This window comes from Sinocyclocheilus rhinocerous, unplaced genomic scaffold, assembly GCF_001515625.1.
Source record: "Sinocyclocheilus rhinocerous isolate Xijiao unplaced genomic scaffold, SAMN03320098_v1.1 scaffold591, whole genome shotgun sequence".
NCBI classification, from domain to species: Eukaryota; Metazoa; Chordata; class Actinopteri; order Cypriniformes; family Cyprinidae; genus Sinocyclocheilus; species Sinocyclocheilus rhinocerous.
This window is the reverse complement of record NW_015641476.1, coordinates 1,838,030-1,860,871: the sequence shown is the minus strand read 5'-3', so window position 1 is coordinate 1,860,871 and position 22,842 is coordinate 1,838,030. Positions and strand designations below refer to the sequence as shown.

Below are 22,842 nucleotides of genomic sequence, written 5' to 3'. Positions count from 1 at the left end.
TACTCTTTCTTTTAACTTACCTTCGGATGTTTAGTCATGTTTATTGTTTATGTGCTGAAACTGGTATTATTGTGGAGGAGATGATCAGTTCATGTGCGCCTTGCGCTGCGGCGTCTGTTGAACTGAGTTGCTACAGCGATCTGTCACTCCACATTAAACAGCGCCAAAATGGCAGTTATTGTTTAAATACTGCAATACAATGGACAGAATTTGAAATCTGAGACTTTGTTTCATATTAAAAGTACCAAAGCACAATGCTTATTGCGATTTATTGGATGGGAAGTACCCTTCAATGTTCCGTCCATTAACTGAAAACAGGCTAGACTAATCGATTCTTGGGATTTAAGACTCGATATCGTTCCGTAAAAAGGAGAATCGATTAAAATCGAGATATCGTTATTTTTTACCCAGCCCTAATGAAGCAGACAATAATGAAACAGGAAGATATCTGATGCCACGCTGAGAAAGACACATTGTCAAGGACGACCTATCTCTGCTCTTAAGGTCCAGTTATGCTTATAAAAGATCCTTTCTACCATAGAAATGGTAAACACCTCCTCTATCTTTGTTTAGCCTACACTCTGTAGCCTCTATTACTTATATTACTTATAGCTTGCCTATGAGTATCTTTTCTGAGCAAGTCCATACACTACAAGTCAGAAGTTTTGTCGCTTACTTTCTCTTTATTATTACTATTTCCTACATTTTAGAATAATTGTAAAACTATCAAAACTATGAAATTGCAAAGATGGGAAAAGTTAGTTATGGGAATTATGTGGTTATTATTTATATTATAGTAGCAACCCTTTACGGTCACCACTTTGGGCATTACTTTATGAGATATCAAACCATCATGTTTTGCAGCACTATTCGTTTTAAGTCAAGACCTTTAAAAATGAAACTCATATAAAATGAAATAAAATTCATTGAAAATAAAAAAATAACTTTTCAAATTCATATATATTATTAAAGCAACAAATTATTTAAGCATTTTAATATAAGCCAATATAAGATCAAAATCATTTGTTTACATCCAGGAGGCCGGGGCCCACTAGGGGACCTTAGCAAATGTGGTGGCCAAACAAGCATTAAAATAAAACAAAAACAAGCATTAAAATAAAACAAAACAGCTCAAATTTAATATAATTCTTAATTTAATCCATCCCCTCAATTGTTTTTTTCTTTCTTTGAAGAACCATGATTCACAGGCTAATTTTTAAAGGTGTGTTTTCTAGACCATTTATATTTAAAATGAATTTTTCTAGTAATGCAAAGCTCTAAAAAAAAATTGCAATCGACTTTTGACTTTTTAATAATAATATACTGTACAATGATTTACTTATTTCTTAATATTCAAAACCAGTACTAAAAAGACTTCTTCCTCCCATGTCCTTGTGTCTTTAAGCATCACTGCAGTGACTGAAAGAGCATCCCCTAGAGATTGTCATTGCCAGGAGAGGAGCTGTCTGTTGTTTTCCTTCTGCTAACCTCCCTGTTGCTAATGGTCAGGGTGTGATAAGCAGAACCAACAGATGGATAGATGGGGATTACAGTGGGGAGGTAGAGAGAGGAAAGACAAAGGATGGCACACGTTAGGAGGTGGAGGGAGTAGGGGGTGGGGTGATCATTATGGTCACCATGAGACTAGACCGTGACTCAGCTCTCTGCTGATCTGTCAATCAAATTACACAGGATTCACTAATGACATTTTGCTGCGCTAAGACATGACTAATTAAGCATGAAATGAGGAAATTTCTTAATGAAAGTAGGCATAGAGTGTGACTTTTTAGCATGCATAGAGAATACAGAGTGACTGCTATGTGAGTGAGCTTTCTGACGCAGCTTGAGATGTCCTGTTGCCAGCTCTGAACAGCATGCAACAAAAACACGAACCCCAGTTGCAAGGATGGCCATCTGGCAAGTGCTCAAGAAGAATATTCGGTACGGACTCTTTGCATGCAAGAGACAAACAAAATAGACCAAAATCACTGTGGTATTTTCAGATAGGTGCATCAGAACTATTCTCTTGGATCTGGTCTTTTAAGAGGGGGTCAAATGGGGTTAAAGCCCATTTTCTCTGAGTTTGACATGCAACGTTTCTTTACCGCATGAGCTGCTCTCTGCTGGTGAGCGTGATTTGACCAAGTACAACATGTTCCTGGATCAACATCCTTGTTGATCCTGGAACATCATTCCAATCAACCAATCAAAACTGAGAGATAACTTTTCAGGAAATGTCAGTTTTAGGCTTACAATCAGGAATAGGTGCTTCTACACCCTTGTTAATAAGCTATCATTTCCCTCTGATTTTAGGAATAAATTATGGGTAAGGTTAGGTTTAGGGGTAGGGATTGGGTTAAGTCTGTATTTTTGGACAGTAATGTTGATCCAGGATCAACAAAAGATGTTGATCCAGGAGCATGTCTTACTTGGCAAAATCACGGCGACCGCTCTCTGCTGGCAGAATACTTTTCATTATTTAGAGAGTTCCAACACAGATGTAGATGCACTTTTCAAAATTACTTCCATCCCAACCTACATATTTCTTAGTTTGGAATGCCAGGAGTCCAGCAAAAAAATTGCATAAAGACTAAAAGCCTGTCATCTCTGATTCTGTAGATATCCACTTCACCTGTCAGGAATAATTCATTAAAGCTGCCCAAGTAGCTTTAATAGCAACTTGCTGTTTTTTGATCGATAGCAACTAAAACAAACAGAGTCCTGAGAGATAAAGATGTTAGATGTTTTTTCTCGGATGAACTGTGCACAGTGTGACAGCACACATAAAAATCAAACCTGACAAAAACCTCTGTCAGTGACACAGTATTTTAATTCTAAACCTCACAGTCTGTACAGTCCATGTTTTCCTCACTTGCTGAGCAACGTTTCTACAGGAATTCACAGAAATGGAAATCTGTGAGAAAAGGTTATTGCCAATTTTCCACAAGTTGGTAGGATTCTTCAGGGTCTTCATGAAATGTCTGCAACATACTTTGGATAAAATTCTTCAATGGACGTGTAAAATAACACCCTTTTTACCTTGACAAAAACAACTCTGTTCACAGTGACCCATTTCGGTGCATGTCTCTTTAAATGATAATGAGGTACTGCTCACCCTACCCCTCTCTTTTTTGTGTATTCGGTGGCACGTTACCATCAAAAACAAAACTTATCCACTGCGTCCTCAGTGGCTCTGATGTCGGGAGTGGAAATATGCTAATACGGGACAGTCCGTCAGCAGCTGGGAGTGGGGCCTGAGCAGTATGATGTCATATTGCTCAGAAAATCAAAACAGCTTGATAATAGAGACTGTTTAGGTTTTCTGTGGATTAAAAAAAAGGAGTGAATGGTTTTTCTATCATTGTAGGGTGGTTGTATCCACACACTGCTAAGGCACATTATATGCAAACACCATGTTAAAGTGAATTTTGCAACCGATGCCCCCTTTAATAGTTTCAAAACATAGTGATTTCCCTACCTAGGAAGCATTTTAAGGCATCATAGAAATACTTCAGACACAAAGACTGTTCTAAATAAGCAGCAAAATTATGCTGCCTTCAATGCTAACTGGTTTTGGCCAGATTCTGAGGCAGCATCACCTGTATCTTTCACAGAGTAAGCAATCCCGGACAATATATTTACATTTCAGTTTAAAAGTATTGATAAAATAGTTTAAAATGGCTGTTCTTCTATTTTAGAACAGTGCTTTTGCCAATAGTGTCCTTTTGCATGTATGAAAATTCTAATTCTAACTATGGCTTTTATGTAAATTAACACCTGAAAATGCTCATTTAATGTATGCTCATTGGTGTGAAAATATGAATGACACCTTTCAAACTTTAGAGCATTAATGTGCATTTTGACAATTTGAAGCAAAGATTTTTGCCTATATGAGATTAAATCATTTGGTGGCATTCACACTTTACTACGTCTCATCCGTTGTACTGCTCAGTCTATGTTGTGCTTTCTAATCCTATGAAAGCTGTGCATAAGTTAGTCCCTCTCCTGCATTCTGTTCTTGGAGAAAGTCCTTTCTTAAATTGGATTAAGGCTTCAGATTTGGCGATGCTTTGCTGACTAGACAGACTTTCTCTCCTGCTGTCTCTGTAAGTAACAGTCTGCTCCGGTGCTACACAGAAGAGGAGCATCATGGCTCAGACATGCCTTCTGCCCTGGATAAATTAGCCAGACACACCACATCCAAACCCAAAATAGTCAGCGTGCCATAACCTAGGCATTGTGTAAAAGCTAAGCAATATTAAGAATAGTGGTCGATCTATAGGTTTTGTAATGACCGATTCTTACTTAGTAGATTGATTTTTGTTTGATTGTACTCATATTTCTATATGACTGTATTCCACCCCGTTTCTGCCTTTTTGTATATATTTCCATAAGACTTGAGAAGCCACAGTGTAAATGATTTAGACAAAGCGCTGCCATTTCAGATGGTGCTATAACAACATCAGCCAGACCTCAGAGGCTGGCATCCTGTAATAGTGTTACGCAGCCACTGATGAGCACCGTGACCTTCCACAGTGACATGACAATGTCGTATTAGCCTGTTGTGTTCCTGCTTGGCTAATCTCTTCTGACTGTTTCTCATTGCTGGCACGATTCTATTTCAACGTGATCGCCAGCACAGCACTCTGAGCTAAAACTGGCTTTTGCAAGGTGTGCTCTGAAATGTGCTCAGGCTAGTGTCAAATATAAAACAGCTGTATGAGCGGCTGAGCGAGGTAATGAGTAAAACTATTAAGCAAAAATATCAGGGGAGATGGCATTATTAAGGTAGCATTCAAGGACAAAAACAGTGATTTCTGTGAAATGTAATCTAACACATGCACTAGTGAGAAATTGAAAATCAGTTTTAAACCTCATTTTGTATTAAACAGGTAAAATGTAAGTCCATTTCACGCTTTTAAGAGCCCCCTGAAAAAGAATCAGGCACTGGTAAAATCGATTGTGTCTTTTAAATTTTTAATTATAAGCTAGACTATATTTTTCCAGTTCTGGACCTGGAGCAACTCCCAGCACTGCACGTTTAGAATCTCCTCAGCCTGTTAGCAGAGTGCTTATGAACTGAACTGGGTTTGTCAAATAAGGGACACTTCCAAAATGTGCAGTGTTGGTGGTGCTCCAGGACTAAGATTGAGCAACACTGGGTTAGACCTTTAACTCCAGGAATACACTTGCAAAGTGATTATTCTAAATACTATGATGTTCTTTAACAACCTAAAATGTTGTATTTCAAAGCATAAATTCTCATAAACAATCTGCTGTCTTTCGAGACATACCAGTGGATGTCAAAAGGTTAAAATCTGGTCTATTTTATGATGGCCCATGACAAAGCTGGTTGTTTACTCCAAGAGAATGTAAAATTAACTTAAATTAAAATGTAATAAAAATAATTGTTTAAGATATAAAATCTAGTTTAAGATATTAAGATATTACATATAATTTAATATAATTTGATGCTCCGTATGATTTTTTGTTATTTGTGTCACTGACGTCATTAGCAGAAAAAATAAATACATTTTCTTTATTGACAGATTGCTGTTTCTGCACAAATGCATGCATGTGTGTGTCATGTGTCCTACATCATGTGACCCATTTTGGACTCATGCATGGATTTGAGCTCATGAAAAAGTAAGTTAATGTTGATTGGATGATTGTAAATTTTTTGGTCAACTATTTCTTTAAATAGTGGTATATTTAAAAAGTCTAGCTTCCCAAACAGATGGAATGAACAGTTGGAGTGTTAGAGCTGAAATCTGTGTCAGTGGGTCTCCACCTGGCAATCTGTCTGTTCAGGCCTCAGGCCCTGTCAAGCAGTGCCTTTTGTTTTGCTCTGAAAATGTCCACAACATTGCCATACTTTTTTTTCTCAAACATCCTTTCTAGTGTCTTCTATGTGCTTCTTTTTGTTTCTCACTCTTGCACATTCTCTTTTGTCCTTCTACCTGTATCTTTCTCTGAGTCCTCCAGCTCTGTTTTGTTGTGTGGGATTTGTTTAGTCGGTGAAGTTTGATTAATTGTAGGTTGGAAGCAGAGCTAAGCGCTCTGAAAACTGCCTGAAGGAAGTCTGGGCTGCCGTAAGTCCAGGATCACATGGGGTTAGATTCATGCCTCTTTAAATTGCCTTCCACAACACCAGTGTTAATTTTGTTGACGAATAATTTTCGTCATAATTTTCATCAACAAAATTTTTTTCGCCGACGACAACGAGACGATAACGAATTAAAACTCTTTTTGAATGACAAAAACTATGACGTAAATCTATTGACATTTTTGTCAACAAATAAAAACGAGACGAAAATGTTAGGGAGGGACGATTTGGGAAGAGATTCATTCAGAACGAATCTGCTGCATAGTTAGGAGGTTAGATGCGTACATATGAACCGGCGGGACATAAGCTAACATACACTTGCTGCATTTCACATAAAACGTTCAAAAATGTCAATATGTGGGAGTAAAAGAAGAGCAGACCTATGGATAAATCTGACGACGCAAGAGAGAACTCAATTCGGTCCGGTTTTCTGAGCGCAGACACTGAAGCATACACACAAAACGCGTCTCACAGCATGCGAGTACTCTTTCGCGTCGCATGAATGGGGAATTACACACAAAATGATGTCGAATTGTCTGTTTTGACGAGTATTCAAGTAAACACAGTTGACTACGTCTTAAGTGAACGTAAACAGTAGGGAGAACGTGCATCAGTACATTGCATCCATTGCAGCTGTGCATTCGGTTTTAAAGGGATAGCAGCCTAATTTAGTTGCTCTTGTCCGAGTCATTGATGTTAATCAAGCAACAAAAGAAAGACAGAAAAACTGCTCTTGACTGCTCTTGACTGAAAAACTTTAGTAGCCCTAAAGATTAATCTAAATTTATTTATAGAAATAAATATGTCTGCTTGAAAGAATGAAGAATATGGTAAACAATTTGCTATAAAGAATGCATAATTAGCCTATATAACCATTGGTATTTCATTAAAAATAAGACCATGTTCTTGTTCTTTATGAGAAGTGGTTTTATTTAAATTTAACATAAAGGCATGTTGTGTGTCACTGTCACCGCAGTTAAATCGGTGTCTATCATGATAAAACCTTAATATCAAACCTATATAATGAGTTTTTTAGGAAATTTGAAATTTTAGGGAAATGCTTAATAAATGCACTGTATCTAAACCCATTAGATTTTAGCCGACTAAATTTACTGTAGATTTGGTCGACTAAAATCTTATGATATTTAGACGACTAAAACTAGAATAAAACTAAAAGCAATTCAGATGACTAAAATATGACTAAAACTAAATGGCATTTTAGTCAAAAGACTATGACTAAAACTAAATCAAAATTTGCTGTCAAAATTAACACTGCACAACACTGACTTTCTTCCTGAGGACTGTAATACATGTAATGAATTTCTCATGCCAAGTTTGCTTTCTATCCAGCCCATATTTTCCATCTTGATTTCTCCGATCAAGCAGGTTTTTGTTGGCCTTATTGCAATAGAGAGTGTACAGATTTGATATAGAACTGAATTTGAATTATTTGATTGAATGTTATCATGTTCTGGCTGGTATTTATAATAATATTGATCATTTTTGGTGGAATAGCTATCCCATGCTGTTATGAAAGTGCAGTGTCTAACATTGCTCTTACACACACACACACACACACACACACACATTTTTTTGCTCCTTGGCACTTTCTCACTGATGCGTTTTCTAAGAAAATAAAAGGCTTGAGTTTTTGGCATATCACTTTAAAAACACTGCTGAGGGCCAGAGAATGCTGGGAAGGAATGTGAACCTTCACAGCGCTCAGCTGACCTATCTCTTTCTTTCTGCTCACAAAAAAAGCTGCTCTCTTTTTCCTTTTAAGCGGAAATAACCTCAGACAACTTGTAGGTATTGTTTACTTCAGCATGAAGTATCAAACACATTTTCATAATGTTCTCATTGTGCTTTCTCTCTTATGACCAGGCCCAGATGGAATCTTTTTTCACAATTTCTGTGCAAATTTTGTGGAGGAAGGGGAATCTGTGAAATGGATTTAAAAAAGAGAAAATGTGTTAAACCAAGCTGAGAGTACTAGACTATTATTAATATCTGGAATCACAAAATTAGCCATAATATTTAATAAACATGCAAAAAATGATTTGTGATTGACAGGCATTTCAGTTCTGTGGTAATCTGCCGCATCAGATTCTGCATGGGCTTGCTAATGATCATGAAGGCCGTCCATGTGTTTTTGTGCAAATTTTGGAATATTGCATTAAAAAAAGTTTCAAAATTTGGATACAAAACGTATACGCTTAATTCAGGTTGACAAGATTTTTATTCTGTATGAAGACATGCACATACACTATGATGGAAACAAATTTAGATAAAGATGTCACGAAAATGATTGACAACTATTCATAAATAAATTGTAAATGATTTAGTTTTCTGGCTAAATTTCATTTTCATCTTGAATGGAAATAGCTACCGACATCCTTAAAATTCTTAAAAGGACATCCTTGAAAGGAAGCATATCAAAATTTATAATGGCAATTGGATTATATTGTGTCGAATGTGTGCGCTATCCTGAAGTGTCACATCCCCACATTGTCTTCATGAACAGACAGTGTTGGTAAGCAGTCTATTCTTTGTTTTGATGAACTCATAGAGGGTAAGGGTTGAAATTACAACACACAAATGACAGGAAACCTGACATGTACATGAACAAAAACAAACCAGTTATTTAAACTGAGAATATATTATATAAAGAAAGCAAGCAAAGAACACTGAAGCGGTCCATGACTTCAGTCTCGTGCGAATTATCCACTTTTGCTAGAACTACCATTTGCCTGAAGCTGTGTACACTGCAAAATTGATCTCTTATTTACATTGTATCTGCACATTATTGTTTATGATGAGAGAATTCATGAGAGTGCAGATTCAGAATTCAGTCAGTATGCACGCAGTAAACAAATTGTTGATGAATCAGAACACCTGATTGCACATTGCATTTATAAGCTCAACAGAAACGTGCATGATTGGTTATAACTCTTAACGTTGCAAACAACAAATATAAAAGAAATCTGATGCAACATGAGCAGATCTACTGTAAATGTAATGCTGTAATTGACACATTTCATTCATTTTCACATTTCACTTTTATCATGACAGCCAGAATAGATTTAGCTTGTGCAGGGGCAATTTTTCTCAGTGGAATGCGCTTCTTAATTTTGGTTGCATTACTGAACCAAGCCTGTCGTAAAAAACATGCATGGAAGAAAGTGTGTAATTTACCAGCATTTTACTGCAGCAGATTGCTGTTCACCTCTAAATTTAAAAGAGTCATTGGAGAGTGGGATCACTCAATGGAATGTGTTGCTGTACTGCATTACAGATAATAAGCTCCGTTTTCATGAGACTGTGTTATTAGGAGAAGCATGTTGAAATCTTGAGAGCAGAACGTTATGACCCATCTTCATCATGCTGTCATGCTTTAGTTCCCTCTCCCACACTGTTTGATTTGTGTAGGCTGTAGCATTTCCTTCTCTGGTCCCATGTTCCTCTGTGGACCTCTGACACATAGGGACACAAAAATGGGATTGCAATATTAAAGTGGTTGTCTTTGAAAGATGGGTCAGTGCCCAGTTTGTTTGTAACAGTTTACTCCTCTGAATCACAAGCTGTAAGCATGATTAATAATTGTTGCTTTGATGTTCTGTTGAGCGTGCATAATATGTAGTTTTGTGTGTTGTGTATACACTCAGTACAGCTGTAGGTCTCCGGCTAACTCTTTTTATAGTTCTGCTAATCAGCTGTGGGCCTGCTATTGTCTAGAAATGTGTCGATTAATGATAAAGGATGGAGCAACACTTTGGTTTACAAAAATGCAGTGCTTTATCAGTACTCTAACGCATATACCATTATTGTTTGGGTCTTCACTACCAAGCTGTGGGTCCGGTTCGCTTACATAAGAGTAAAACAACTTTTTCCCCTCTGATTCTTTCTTTTTAGAACAGAGTGGAGCACTATTATTATTATAATAGGATGTATTATTGATATGCTGCAATCCAGTAATGGCAATGGGCGTTCCGTTTCCGACATGTGCTGTACACAGTAGACCAATCACAACAGATTGGGTCATCTGACCAATCAGAGCAGAGTAGCCTCACGCAAAGGTGGGGTTTGGAAAGATGAATCTTCTAACGAATTGTTTGAGAGTTGTTGAGAAATAACGTAAAATTAAATGCATATTATAAGAAAATGAAAGTGTTTTTTGACCTTGCATGCATGTAAACCTGTTGTTGGGGACTCCCAAAACCAAATTATGAACATTTCAAATAGCATAATAGGGGCTCTTTAATGAAAAACTCACGCCGTTGGTTGAGCTGAAAGTTGGTTGCTGTTTTCATGGATGTTTTTACATTGTGACTCATTCTTGACTATACAGCTTGTGAGTGTGTATATATGTCTATGCGTCTAGGATTGCAGTGGCAATAGATACAAATATCTTAAGGCAAGAATCTTAATATAATATTTTCTCAGTTTCTGTGCCTTAGAGTAGGAGTGAAAATAGAGCAAAGACAGACAATGAGAATTACAAGATAGTGTGAACATCACACACTGATGCCCCACAGCTGTTGTTTATCTACAGAGTCCTACTGCACTCGCTCACCATCCCAGGACCACAGAAAACACATCCTCTTCCCAGTGTCTCTACCTCATGTTCACTACAGCTCTGCAGGAGCTGAGCAAGATATTTATAAATGACATGATCTCCTTTCCTTTTCTATAGAACGTCCCAGTGAAACTCTCAGTCTCTGTGGAGTTAGAGCAGTTTGTTCTCACCACATAATATCGACAGAGGCGTTCTTATATCTCCATCAATGAATACATTGTCTTGCACTTTCTCAGGCTTCATAAAAAAAAAGTTGAATAAAAATGCCAGACCTTTTAGTTTTTGTTCATTATTGGATGTTTTCTGTATAAGCACATTGGCCAGCGGGAGGTTTGAGTTGCTAAGCTAGCTGTTAGGACTTGGATCAAATGTGACTCTTCTCAGCATGTGTTCACACTGCTTGCATAGGGCATAATAGCCTGCAAATTCAGTCCAGATTATAAGATTCCTTCTGAGGATAAAACAAAAACCAGCATCCAAATCAAGTTTGTACTCAAGGTTGCCAGGTTTGCTAAACATTACTAGCCCAATGGCCCATCAAAAATAGTTTAAAACTAGACTAATGACTCTATCCCTGTCAGGATTGGACCTGTTTTGTCATGTGTTTCAGTTCCTGTTTTGCCTTATTTGGTCTTGTTCCTGTCCTTGTTTAGTTTGATTATTAATTGATTTCCCGCACCTGTCTGTCCCTCGTTATCCAGTCCTTATAAGCCCCAGTCTGTTCAGTTTGTATTTGTCGGTTCTACTTGTGTACTACGTGTGTGACTCAAGCGCCTGTTGTGATGATTCCCAGTGTTTCCTTGATTAAAGACTGATAAACATTCCTTCGTGCCTCCCGTGTTCTTCCTGAACAGCGTAGCGTGACAATCCCAAATATCAAAACTCTAAATATGCACTCCTGTACCTAAAGTAAATATTTTACTTATTTGACAGTCACTTTTATGTGTCATACTCCTTTTCATTAAGGTGCTCAAGGTCTCCTTTCCAGTGCCCCTCCCTCACAAAACTCATAATCTAGAACAGTTTTATCATTGGTAGAATATAAAATGGGTAAGATATACAAGCATTTCAGTGAAATACAATTTATGCAATATTCAAATCTTTTTTTTTTTTTAAATCAATTAGCGGCAATAGTTTAGAAGTAGCCTAATTCCGCAAGACAACCCAGGCTTGCCTCCATTGGTTATTTCTCTTTTATTCCATGGTCTGTCTGAATACTGCATTCTGATTGGCTGGCAGGTATGCAGTAAAACCGTTTACTGCGCAGGTATTTCCAAGTCAGTTTAATCACCATTCTATATTAATGCGCTGCTTTAATTGATGCGCACTAACCAACACGCATCACTCGCTCGCAAACACACACACGGAGAGAGAGAGAGAGAGAGAGGTCGGAGATCGCAGATTGTGCTGCACACACACATAAACTTGTTGTCAACGCTTCCCCGTGATTTTTATTACTAAAATAAAAGATAGATACTAGATTACTAAATTATATTCCCCAGCAACGAGGTGGTAAAATCGCTGTTTTTGAAGTAATTGTTTGTAGAGAGAGACGCGCAGACGCAGCTACACACTACTGTCATCTCTCTCTCTCTCTCTCTCTCTCTCTCTCGATCGATAATTAATTGAAATACATGCTATTATTCATTCAAATAAATGTGGTGTTACCGCACTATTTCATCTCTGTGTCTGATTTGAAGCTGCCAGAATGCTAGCGCTAATGAGCCGTAACTGTCGAAAATAACTGTCATTTTTACCCATTGGTCAAATATTTTGCTACAAAGAGCAATACAAATTTTAACTTGTCTATAACTTGGCAAATGACCATGGAATAAGCGGGATAATCAATGGCTAGCCATGCATTAAAAGATTTTAATGCACCTCCGCTTCGCGTCGGGTGGTTCTTTGCCTCCACGTCATGCATTAAAATCCTTTAATGCACGGCTAGCCATTGATTATCCCTTGCCTATAAAATATTCTATAGTGGAATTTTAGCAATTAGAAAATATTATTTCATGAATTTATAAGTGCATGCATTAAAACAAACCTACAGAAACCAAACAGTTTTGTTGTGATTTGCAGGATTGTATTAAAGCTTTGCTGAAATATCCTGTAGGGGAACTATGATTAATATTGAGACTGAAGCTTGGGCAGGACATTAAAGGGCTTGTTCCTTTTATTTATTTATTTTCTTTTCTTTTACTTTATTTAATTTCATTTAATTTCACTTAGCTTTAGTTATGTCACAGCCATGAACCATGGTTTGTTACTTGCTAGTTGCTGAAGATAATATTGGAGGAAGAGCCTTTTTTTTCTAGAGAGCATTTGATTGGACAAAAATCTATGTAGTGTAGAATGAGTCATTCATATTTTTTTTTGTAAAATCAAAGATAAATAAATAAAACAATGAAGTTCTGATGATATGATACTCAATTAGGTTATATGAAATAATTATAACATTGTTCATAAAGTTATTTAATTACTGACAAACACTGTTTAATACATGGACTTTTTTCTATGAATTTATAGCGATGAACTTTTCTGTCACTTTTGTTTGACATAGTTTTTGTAATTATGTATTTTTAAACATATTATTTCCATTTTTTTATTTAAAGTGTGAAAAAATAAAATATAACCCATGCAATTAGCATCAGCATTGTGAAGTTCTTTAATTTGATTAAATACTCAACAATAATTCACTATTTTTTATCTGTACTGTACATATGTGTGAGTTACCAACATATAGTGATGCACCGATCATGATTGTTCATGGCCGATTCCGATACCGATTTTTTACAAGAAAGCCAATTCCAATACCGATTTCCGATTTTTTCCTTTAAGCAACAAACAAGAAAGAATGAAAGTATACATAAACAAGGCCATACTGGCTTTTGCCTATTGAAAACAATAAATGTAACCATCTGCAATTAACAGCGGTAACTGCGCAGTAAGCACATTCAATACAAACATAGATGGTACTGACATTTAGCATCAGCATTTAGCTTTTGTTTTTAAATTGGATTGGTTGTTGGTTAAAGTAGTGCCCAAAGTAGCACAATGACCATATCCGAAATATCAAAACTCAAAATATGTCATTTCCATACGTAAAATACATATTTTACAGTAACTGTTATGCATAATTATCAAAAGCAGCTAAAAAGCTTCCTACCAGTGGCCATCCTTCACAAAACTTAACATCTAGCACAGTTTTATCATAGGCAGAATACAAAATGTTTCAATATAAGCATTTAAGTGAAATGTAATTTAAAGGTGTCCTATTATGCTCTTTTACAAAGTCTTGATTTTGTTTTGGGGGTGTACTAGAACAGGCTCTCATACTAGGTTGTTCGAAAAACACATTATTTTTCACATATTTTACATTATTACAACACCTCTCTCAGTCTGGCATGAAGGGCTCGAATCTTTTTTATGCTCAAACAGCAACATTACAGACTAACTAAAGTTGTAAAGTGAAAAAGCATAATAGGACCCCTTTAAGCAACATTTCAAACCTTTAACCTACGGGAGAAAATCAAGCCATGGCAACAGTTTAAAAGTGGCCCAATTCCATGGAAAAAGATGCGGACTTGACAACCCTGCATCTAACACGAGCTGCGGGCAGGAGTCAGATTTGACTGATGAGAGGAGAATTGGCTGACCAGATCATGCTGGAGGATTTGCTGCTCAAAAGATCCTGAGCTCATTGACAAATATCTGATCTCGTAAGATGTGCTCCCTTTACACTGAGAAATCGAAAGTAAAAGTGAACAGCCAGAGTCCCAAGAGTCTGTGAGGATATCCTGCCACACAGCTGTGTGGTTAAACACTAGTCTATATGTGCACTCACTCTCACATATGCAGACACACTCTTGAGTGGAATCGCTCTCTGTCTCTCACTGTCTGACACAGAGTGCTGTTCTGCTCAGTCAGCACACATACACAAACACTCCAAGGTCATTTAGCTCTGGACAGTACCCATCACTCGAACCCCCACTCAACATCTCAACCTTCTCCATCAGAGCAAAACACACACTCACATCAGTTCTTACACAGTCAGCACCTGCGTCAAGCCGGTAATTCTGCCAGGAATAACTGCAACACATATCACTGCATGAACACTGGCATTGACTTAGATTTAAATGAGATATGCATCACATAAATGAAGAAACTGCAACTCTAAATAATAATATAATATATAATATAATATTTATCCATTTTCAAAATCACTTGTCCTGTTGAGTTGTGAGTCTTATATTATTTCATATTATAGATTTTATAGATTTTACATACAAAACAGATATATATAATGCATAAACACACACACACACACACACATATGTGACTTATAAACAGTGTCTCTTTGTGTTCATCTTTACAATATCAGGCTTAGACCAGGTATGTTTTTAGCTTTACAGACTTTACAAATCTGTTTGATTGAGTACTGCATTTAAAATAATGTTATAGTTATTTTGTCCAACTTTTATGAATTAAGTTAAATTAGCCAGCAGCTCATGACACCTATGGGAGTCCAATGACATAAATCAAACTTAAACAGACACTTTTATAAACATACAAACAAGCACAATATAGACATAATTAGCCTGATCAACATTCATACTTATAAAATGAATTCAGCTAAATTGTGCTACTTTTTGACCATCGTCATAATCTCAATGTCAAAAAGTGTCCCAGTTGACCTGAATTCTCCCTATATCCCTTGACCTGCCCCTTCTCATCTTGTTCCTTTCCTCTTTTTGCTGTCATTGTCAGCATACTGTAGTATGTGATGTCTCATCTCTCCTCGGAAAAAAAAAAGCACAGCTCAGGCTTTATGCAGGACAGCACTGGATTAAGAGCTCCACATGGTAATCAGTCTGCTAAAGCCACCCACACACACACACACCACACCACACACATAAACATGCCTCACCCAGCCAAGACCCACTGCCCTACTGCGGGACAGACACTCACATATTAAACACTCACAGGGAGCCAGCTGGAATAACGCACATAGAAGTTTGTACCACACAGCAAATCCAGCAGGCATAAGATTCACCTGCATTAACAAACACACTCCACCTGTCCGGCACTGCGGTACACTACAGTCACAGATTCAGCAGAACATCCCACTGCAGTGAAGCCCAAACCCAGCAGCCCCTCCCAGCCTCACACGCTCCAGCACACGCTTACCTTTGTGACAGTCATGCAGAGAACAGTGCAGAAGAGTCCGTTTCTGTGCCTGAAACGCTGAGTGAGACAACAGGACAGAGAGAGAAGGACTCACTGAGTGTGTGCAGCCTGCAGTCTCTACGACAGCAGAGTGAGACACGAGAGACTGTGAAAAAGGAGAAGAGAGAGAGAGGGGGAGGGAGGGTTTGGTCGCTGTCTCTCGCTAAGTATCCAAGCCTATCAGTGCCGCATGGTCCTGTAGCCAGGATACTGCAGTGAAGCCAGCTCAGTTAGTACTATTACTCCTTGCTCTCTCCACCCCCACCCCTCTTTCTTTCTCCTTCCATGCTGTCAATCTGATTACTGTATGTGCTAATGAAGATTATTGATGTCCACAACAGCATCACTCTGTTTACCATGTCATGTTCTCTCTCTTTAGATCGCTGCAAACAACGTATATTAAAACTCATGTTCTCTCTCCTTGCTGTATCTAGTACTATAATCATACTGTGGTAACTTGGCTGCTTTAATCAAAATTCAGAAAGCAAACAAAATGACAGAAAGACTTTGAAAGCTTAAAAAGCAGTTGAAGAAGACCCAATATTAAATAATATGAGATTATGAATTACACAATAACAAGTATTTTGGTGGAAACGATGGTTAACATGTTTTTTGGGGGTGTATTAAAGCAAAACATATAATTGCTTATTTAAAATGATATACTTTAACAAGTTTATTATACTCTTACTTAATATTCTTGTTACTTAAAGTAAGAAGTGTAAAGCCAGAAGTGTAAAACCAGAAAAACAAACATATCAAGAGGCTGTAATTGTTGCAAGAGCTTCATAAATGAGAAAACGTGACATAGAATGAGCTGTAGCTTTGTTTATGTTCTGCTGCCCTCTTGTGGGCCAATATTACATCACTAATTACATTTATTGAACAACACATTTAAATAGACGTGTAGCCAAGTATGGTGTCAAATACTCGGAATTTGAGCTCTGCATTTAACCCATCCAAGTGCATACACACAGCAGTGAGTAGTGAACACACACCCAGAGCAGTGGGCAGCCATATTTGCTGCGGCACCCGGGGAGCAGTTGGGGGTTCAGTGAGACCCGTGCTCAAGGGTCTCACCTCAATCTTGGTTATTGAAGGTGGAAGAGAGTGTTGTTCATTCACTCTCCCCCACCTACAATCCCTGCTGGTACTGAGACTCAAACCCGCAACCTTTGGGTTTCATGTCCCACTCTCTAACCATTAGGCCCAGACTGCCCCCAAAAAGGCATGGTTTACCCAGAAATGGTGTCTTTATTTATTCATAGTCATGTGGTCCCATACATGTATGACTTACTTTGTTCTGTGAAACACAAAACAAGATTCTCAATGGAAAAAAAAAGATGCAATGAAAACGAATGGTGACTGAGGCTGTCATACTGGCTAACATCTTGTGTTGTATGGTTGAAAGCCATACATATAGGTTAACTTTGTAACAGAATGACAATAAATGACAGCATAATTGTAATGCACATCTCCACTTCCTTTCACTGTAAATTAAACCAAAATGTCCCAGAAATGGCTGCTGTCATATTCTGCTGATGACATTTGGAGCCTGAGTTGGCGCAGTAGTGATCATGAGCTGGAACCATGGTGTCAAGGTTCCACCCAAACTCCCGCAGACCCAATTGCAAGCACACAATCATGACGCCACACCCCATTTTTATAGCATTGAATAACCTACTAAAACCAAACGTTGTAGAAAAACAAACACTTGAAGTTACATCAGCGTCACTTTTCAGGACGTGTGCGCCATACTTTTTTTTTTTTTTTTTTTAGCAGTTAGCCCCTCTTGGTAGAAAGCATAACTACACCATTTTCAATGGGGAAAAAATGTATATTATTGTCCACTATTGACAACCATTCAAAATGAGTTGTGTGTCTGGGGTGGGTAATATATTTTAAAAGTCTGGGGTTGGTAATATATTTTCATGTTTTTGAAAGAAGTCTCTTATGCTTACCAAGGCTAAATTTATTTGAGGACAAATCAGTAAAAAAACAATATTGTGAACTATTATTATTGTCTTCAGTGTGACATGATCCTTCAGAAATCATTCTAATATGTTGATTTGGTGCTCAAGTAACATTTCTTATCATTATCACTGCTGAAAACATTGCTACTGATTTTTTTTTTTTTTAGGATTGTTTGATACATAGAAGGTTCAAAAGAACAGCATTGATTTTTTTTGTAGCAACATAAAAGCCTTTACTGTCACTATTTGATCAATTTAATTTGATACATTTAATTTGATCAATTTTATTAATTTCTTTTAAAAACAATCTGACACACCCAAAAATTATGAACACATTTTTGTGTACGTTTGTATACAAGCAACATTTTTATTATATTATAGTAGATGTTCTACCAGTGCCATTTCTTTGTACTTCCTGGTAATGTTTGTTCCTGCCAAGCAACTACAGTTTAGATGAACGGAAATGCTAATGGGCAGCTTTTTCCAGACATTATCGATCTCTTTGCACTAGTGTCACCAATTACAAAAATAATGGCTTTTGAATAAGAATTCCCAAAATAGTTCATAGATAGTTTGTCATAGCTAATGCTAAAGCTTTTTATAGATAAATATAAAAATAGGTTATTATTTTGTCATAACCTGTCTTAAAATAACTTAAAGAGATAGTTTACCCGTAATATATATATATATATATATATATATATATATATTATGTTCTCCATACAATGTAAGTCATTAGTAACCAAAACAAACATTTTTCAAAATATCTCCTTTTGTGTTCAACAGAAGAATAAAATGATGACAGAATGTTATTTTTTGGGTGAACTATTCCTTAAGGTAGTCTTAAGACTCCTAACTTGGCTAAAACAGGTCTTAAAGCTCAGTTATGGTGATTATGTCTGATGTTTGTAGTTTTATATTAGACAGTGATGAGTGCAGTTATGTTACTTCAAAGCTTTTCTTTGGGTGTTAATGTTTGTGCATTCATGTGCAACAGGGAACAGAATGTTAACACTAGGGGGCAGTATTATATGCTTTGCTTGAGCCAGAGCACACACTCACATACTTACGGTGAGATTCGAGGCAGACCCCCAATTCTGGCTTGACTGTCCACCAGATCTGTCTACACAGAAAGTGTAACTCTAGTGGAACTTTTAATGTGCACTTCTTTGGTTACAGCTTCCCATGTACATGACACAATGTTCAACACGCTTTCTGCACAGAAACCACTTCCTCTGGAGTCAGGAGCGAAGGGAAAATGTAAGGGCCTCCAGGAAGGAGACAGGAGAGAAGCTGATGAACTGATGGCTTTATGGAATACAAACAAAAAGAATAAGGTGAGACAGAGGATATGGAAAATTATAGCCAAACTTTAAAGTTTTAAAGAGATAGTTCACCCAAAATGTATGGATATAAACATTTGAAACATTTTCCAAAATATCTTCATTTGTGTTCTTGCAAAAAGAAAGACATATTATGGGTTTGGAATGACATGGGAGGGAGTGAAGGATGAAAGAATTTTGGAATGAACTGGTTATTGAAATGTCAAGTACAGTACGTGTGCTTTAGTATGTTGGGCAACACATCAAACGAAGTGTACTTCTTTAAAGCACCACAATAGATTATTAAAACATAGTGATTTAAAATGTATTCTGAAGTAAAACCTTTAATGTGACACTATTACAACCTGCACTTTTTAAAAGTGTACTTAAATGTGTTAAGAAACAGTAAGAGAAGTATGCACTTTTTAAAGTACACTTTACTGGCCATTTATTTCATTAGTATTATTTTGTCTGCAAGTAGGCCTACAGTTTTTATATATACTTTTAAGGTTTGAAGTACACTGCAAGTGCACATTCAATACAATTAAAAACACTTTTTTAACACTACTGCATTTTATGAAATCTTTAGTGCGTCAGAAAAATGTGTCAGATGTGTCAAAAAAAGTTTTGATCTGACTGTTATAAGTGCACCTGACCTTGACCTTTCTATATAATGTTGTATTGAGCTGCAGTAGTCCTCTTTATAAGATTTTATTCCCAACTATATAAGTTCACCCATAGTGTCCATAGATCTGCACCAGGGCCGGACTGGGATGCAATTTCAGGCCAGGAAATCTCACACTCATCCAGGCCACACAGAAAAAAAAAGAGACCAAAATGGTACCTTTTGGGGTACAACAGCTTGTCACTGGAGCAGTACCCGTTAAAAGAACATCTGTGTACCTTTTTTTTTTTTTACCCCTAATAGGTACATATTAGTACCTTATAGTAATTCGTACACATAAGGTACTAATATTTACCTATTAGGGGTAAACGGCAAAATACGTCCTTTTTAAGGGTACTGCTCCAGTGACAAGCTGTTGTACCCCAAAAGGTACCATTTTGCCCTCTTTTTTCTGTATATAGCCTATTGACCCACTACAAATTCTGAAACCACTAACAAACCTATATTTCATACATATATATCAAAACAATTTTCTAAAGTGCCTAAAAGTCAAAATCAGTACAATATCTTTTTTGAAAAATCCTAATACTGAACACACTATTGCATTATTAGGCTGTGATATTTTTGTGTTGCTGTCTGCTCAAGCTCCCTCCCTTCCTATACAATAAATCCATGAGAATATCTGACTGCTAAATGTATTTATGTAACTTTCCAATAGATAATGATGTCCTTTAGAACAGTATTCTGAATTATTTTATAAATAGAGTGCCCCTGATAGCCTAACAGATAGGCTACTAGCAGTTTAATACTCAACTAGGTTAATAAAGACAAAACTCTTTAGCATGTTTACAGATGAAACTGGCCTGCACCTGAAACCCTGAACAGGCATTTTTGCTACATTTCGCAGCTTCTTCTGGCCGCTTCCTCTCCTTCATCGAGTCCCGCGCATCGACTCTGTTCGAAACCATCGTTTGAAGCGCAGAACAGACGTGAGCCGATTCGTATAGCGCAGCGCTGCCAGGCAAGACTGACCGATTTATGATGTATTATCGATTTATTATCGTATGACAAAATCGGAAATTATCACTCTGGTACATTGAGAAGGCAAAAATATAAAATATGAATAATAATAATAACTAAAAAACTAAAACAGGGCAGCGGGCCAAATCAGCCGCCAGTCCACCGGGAATTCGCCCGGTGCTCCCGATGGCCAGTCTGGGCCTGATCTGCACCTTTAAAAGATTACAAGTGGAAGGAAACCATGTTACTCCACCCCCACATCCACCATAACTCCCTGCATGTTTCCTCAGAATGATACATTAAGGTTTACATTGCACACGTGGCATTTTTCCCCTCATAAAGACATTAGCCTGTTAACCCCGTCACATCATTACAGGCTTATTCTGGTGAGTTATTGCCACTGCTCCAGAGGGTTAACTGGCTGTCTGGAAATAGAGCCATCTCACTGATAACTTTAAACAAGCTTTAAACATCATGTAATGTTCTCATAAAGAATTACATGATTTTGCATGTCATGTTTGACTGATTCATTGCACATATGTGAAAATGATAGCAAAAGACAGCTTATAGATGCAGTTTTTAGATGTTTGTTATTGCAGTGGAATTATTGAAATATAAATAAATGTGAGTATAAGCATTATGTGTCCCTCAGGGTATCATTAATAACAAATACAATAATTTCTTCTATAGAAAAATATGTAGAATTACTGTAAAAATAACTGCACAAGAGAAATAACGCAAAAACTAAATGATCTCACATTGGGTTGAGTATGGTGTGGCAGTATAAAATATAGATGATTTTTATGGATATGCTGTTCATATTTCAAAGTGTAAATGCTTTTAAATGCTTCAGTTGTGATAGTTTAGAGCTGTCCTGAACTCAGTGGTCACAAATGCTTTGATGTGGTCATGGATCCATTTATCTTTGCATTTAATGTTTGGTTAAGATTTTTATATGCTGGGCTGATCCAGTGCCAGGTATTATGTGCATACACAGGTCAGCACTTTCATGTGTGTGTGTGTGTCTTTTGTGAGACTGACAATCCAAAGTACAATATGTACTGGGTGAGTGTGTGGTCTGTCAGCTACCTCACCTCTGAAGCACCAAGGGGCTTTAACCATGAGCCCAGTGGTCTTGCTTCAATTATAGCAGTTTTGTGAGCCACAGAGGTGCATGGAGCTTCGACTGCAAAGCTTTATTAACAAACCAGAGATTAGAATGAAAGAAGAGGAAATTCTACTGAAGTCTATAAAAAACGTGCAGGCGTCAAGCTGTCAAAGCTTGGTTGTGTTTCCTTCACCATTTACGTGTGTTAGTTTGTAGGATAAGACACATGATTGCACAGTGTCTGGAGTACTTGTGCCAAACATAAATAAAGACTAGAGAAAAATGGAAACACTTATATGAGGGTTACTCGGTTACAAAAATAGGCAAATTTGGACACTAATGAATCTGGTACAGTGGAAAATTATTATTATTATTATTATTATTGTTATAACATTGAGTTGACGGGGCTCAAAAATAAGCATGGCCAGTGTGAGGTTTTGTTGAAATTGCATAAAAGTATGTGATAATCTTGAAAGCATCGTGTTGAAAAATTCAAATTAATCAGCAATGTTTTGCATCATATAGCATCATTTTCCATCAAGTGTGTTGGTCAAAAGTTTGGAATAATCAAGATTTTTTTTTTTAAATATATTTTTTAGAAGTTTATGGTGCAGCCCTGTTTACCATTGCTCTCTGGGTGAATTCTATTCATTTTAAAAGGAGTCTGTGTGATTGGGAGTTCCCCATGCAGATTTCACTCATGTTCATGTTGGTCATGGGAACTTTTCTATTAAAAACTTAACAAAATCTTAATTATCCCAAACTTTTGATATAACTTACTTAATATGTAATAAAAAAAAATATATATATATATATATATTGTGACTAGTGGGGGCGGGGCCGAGAGCCGTGGGAACGGAGCGAGGCCGGTGGAGTAATTGATAAT

The 22,842-nt window shown here is 37.1% G+C and overlaps 1 protein-coding gene across 2 annotated transcripts in view; it reads right to left on the bottom strand.

Annotated features, from left to right (window-relative positions):
* LOC107755090 (coronin-2B) overlaps window positions 1-16,099 on the bottom strand; it is a 43,441-nt gene extending 27,342 nt beyond the window's left edge. The window contains exon 1 of one of the 2 annotated variants that reach the window (XM_016571754.1): window positions 15,873-16,099. In XM_016571754.1, the coding sequence (XP_016427240.1) occupies window positions 15,873-15,887 (15 nt within the window). In that variant the 5' untranslated portion in view covers window positions 15,888-16,099. The remainder of the gene's footprint in view (window positions 1-15,872) is intronic. The other variant, XM_016571755.1, reaches the window with a different exon arrangement.
* Between the last annotated feature and the right edge of the window lie 6,743 nt (window positions 16,100-22,842).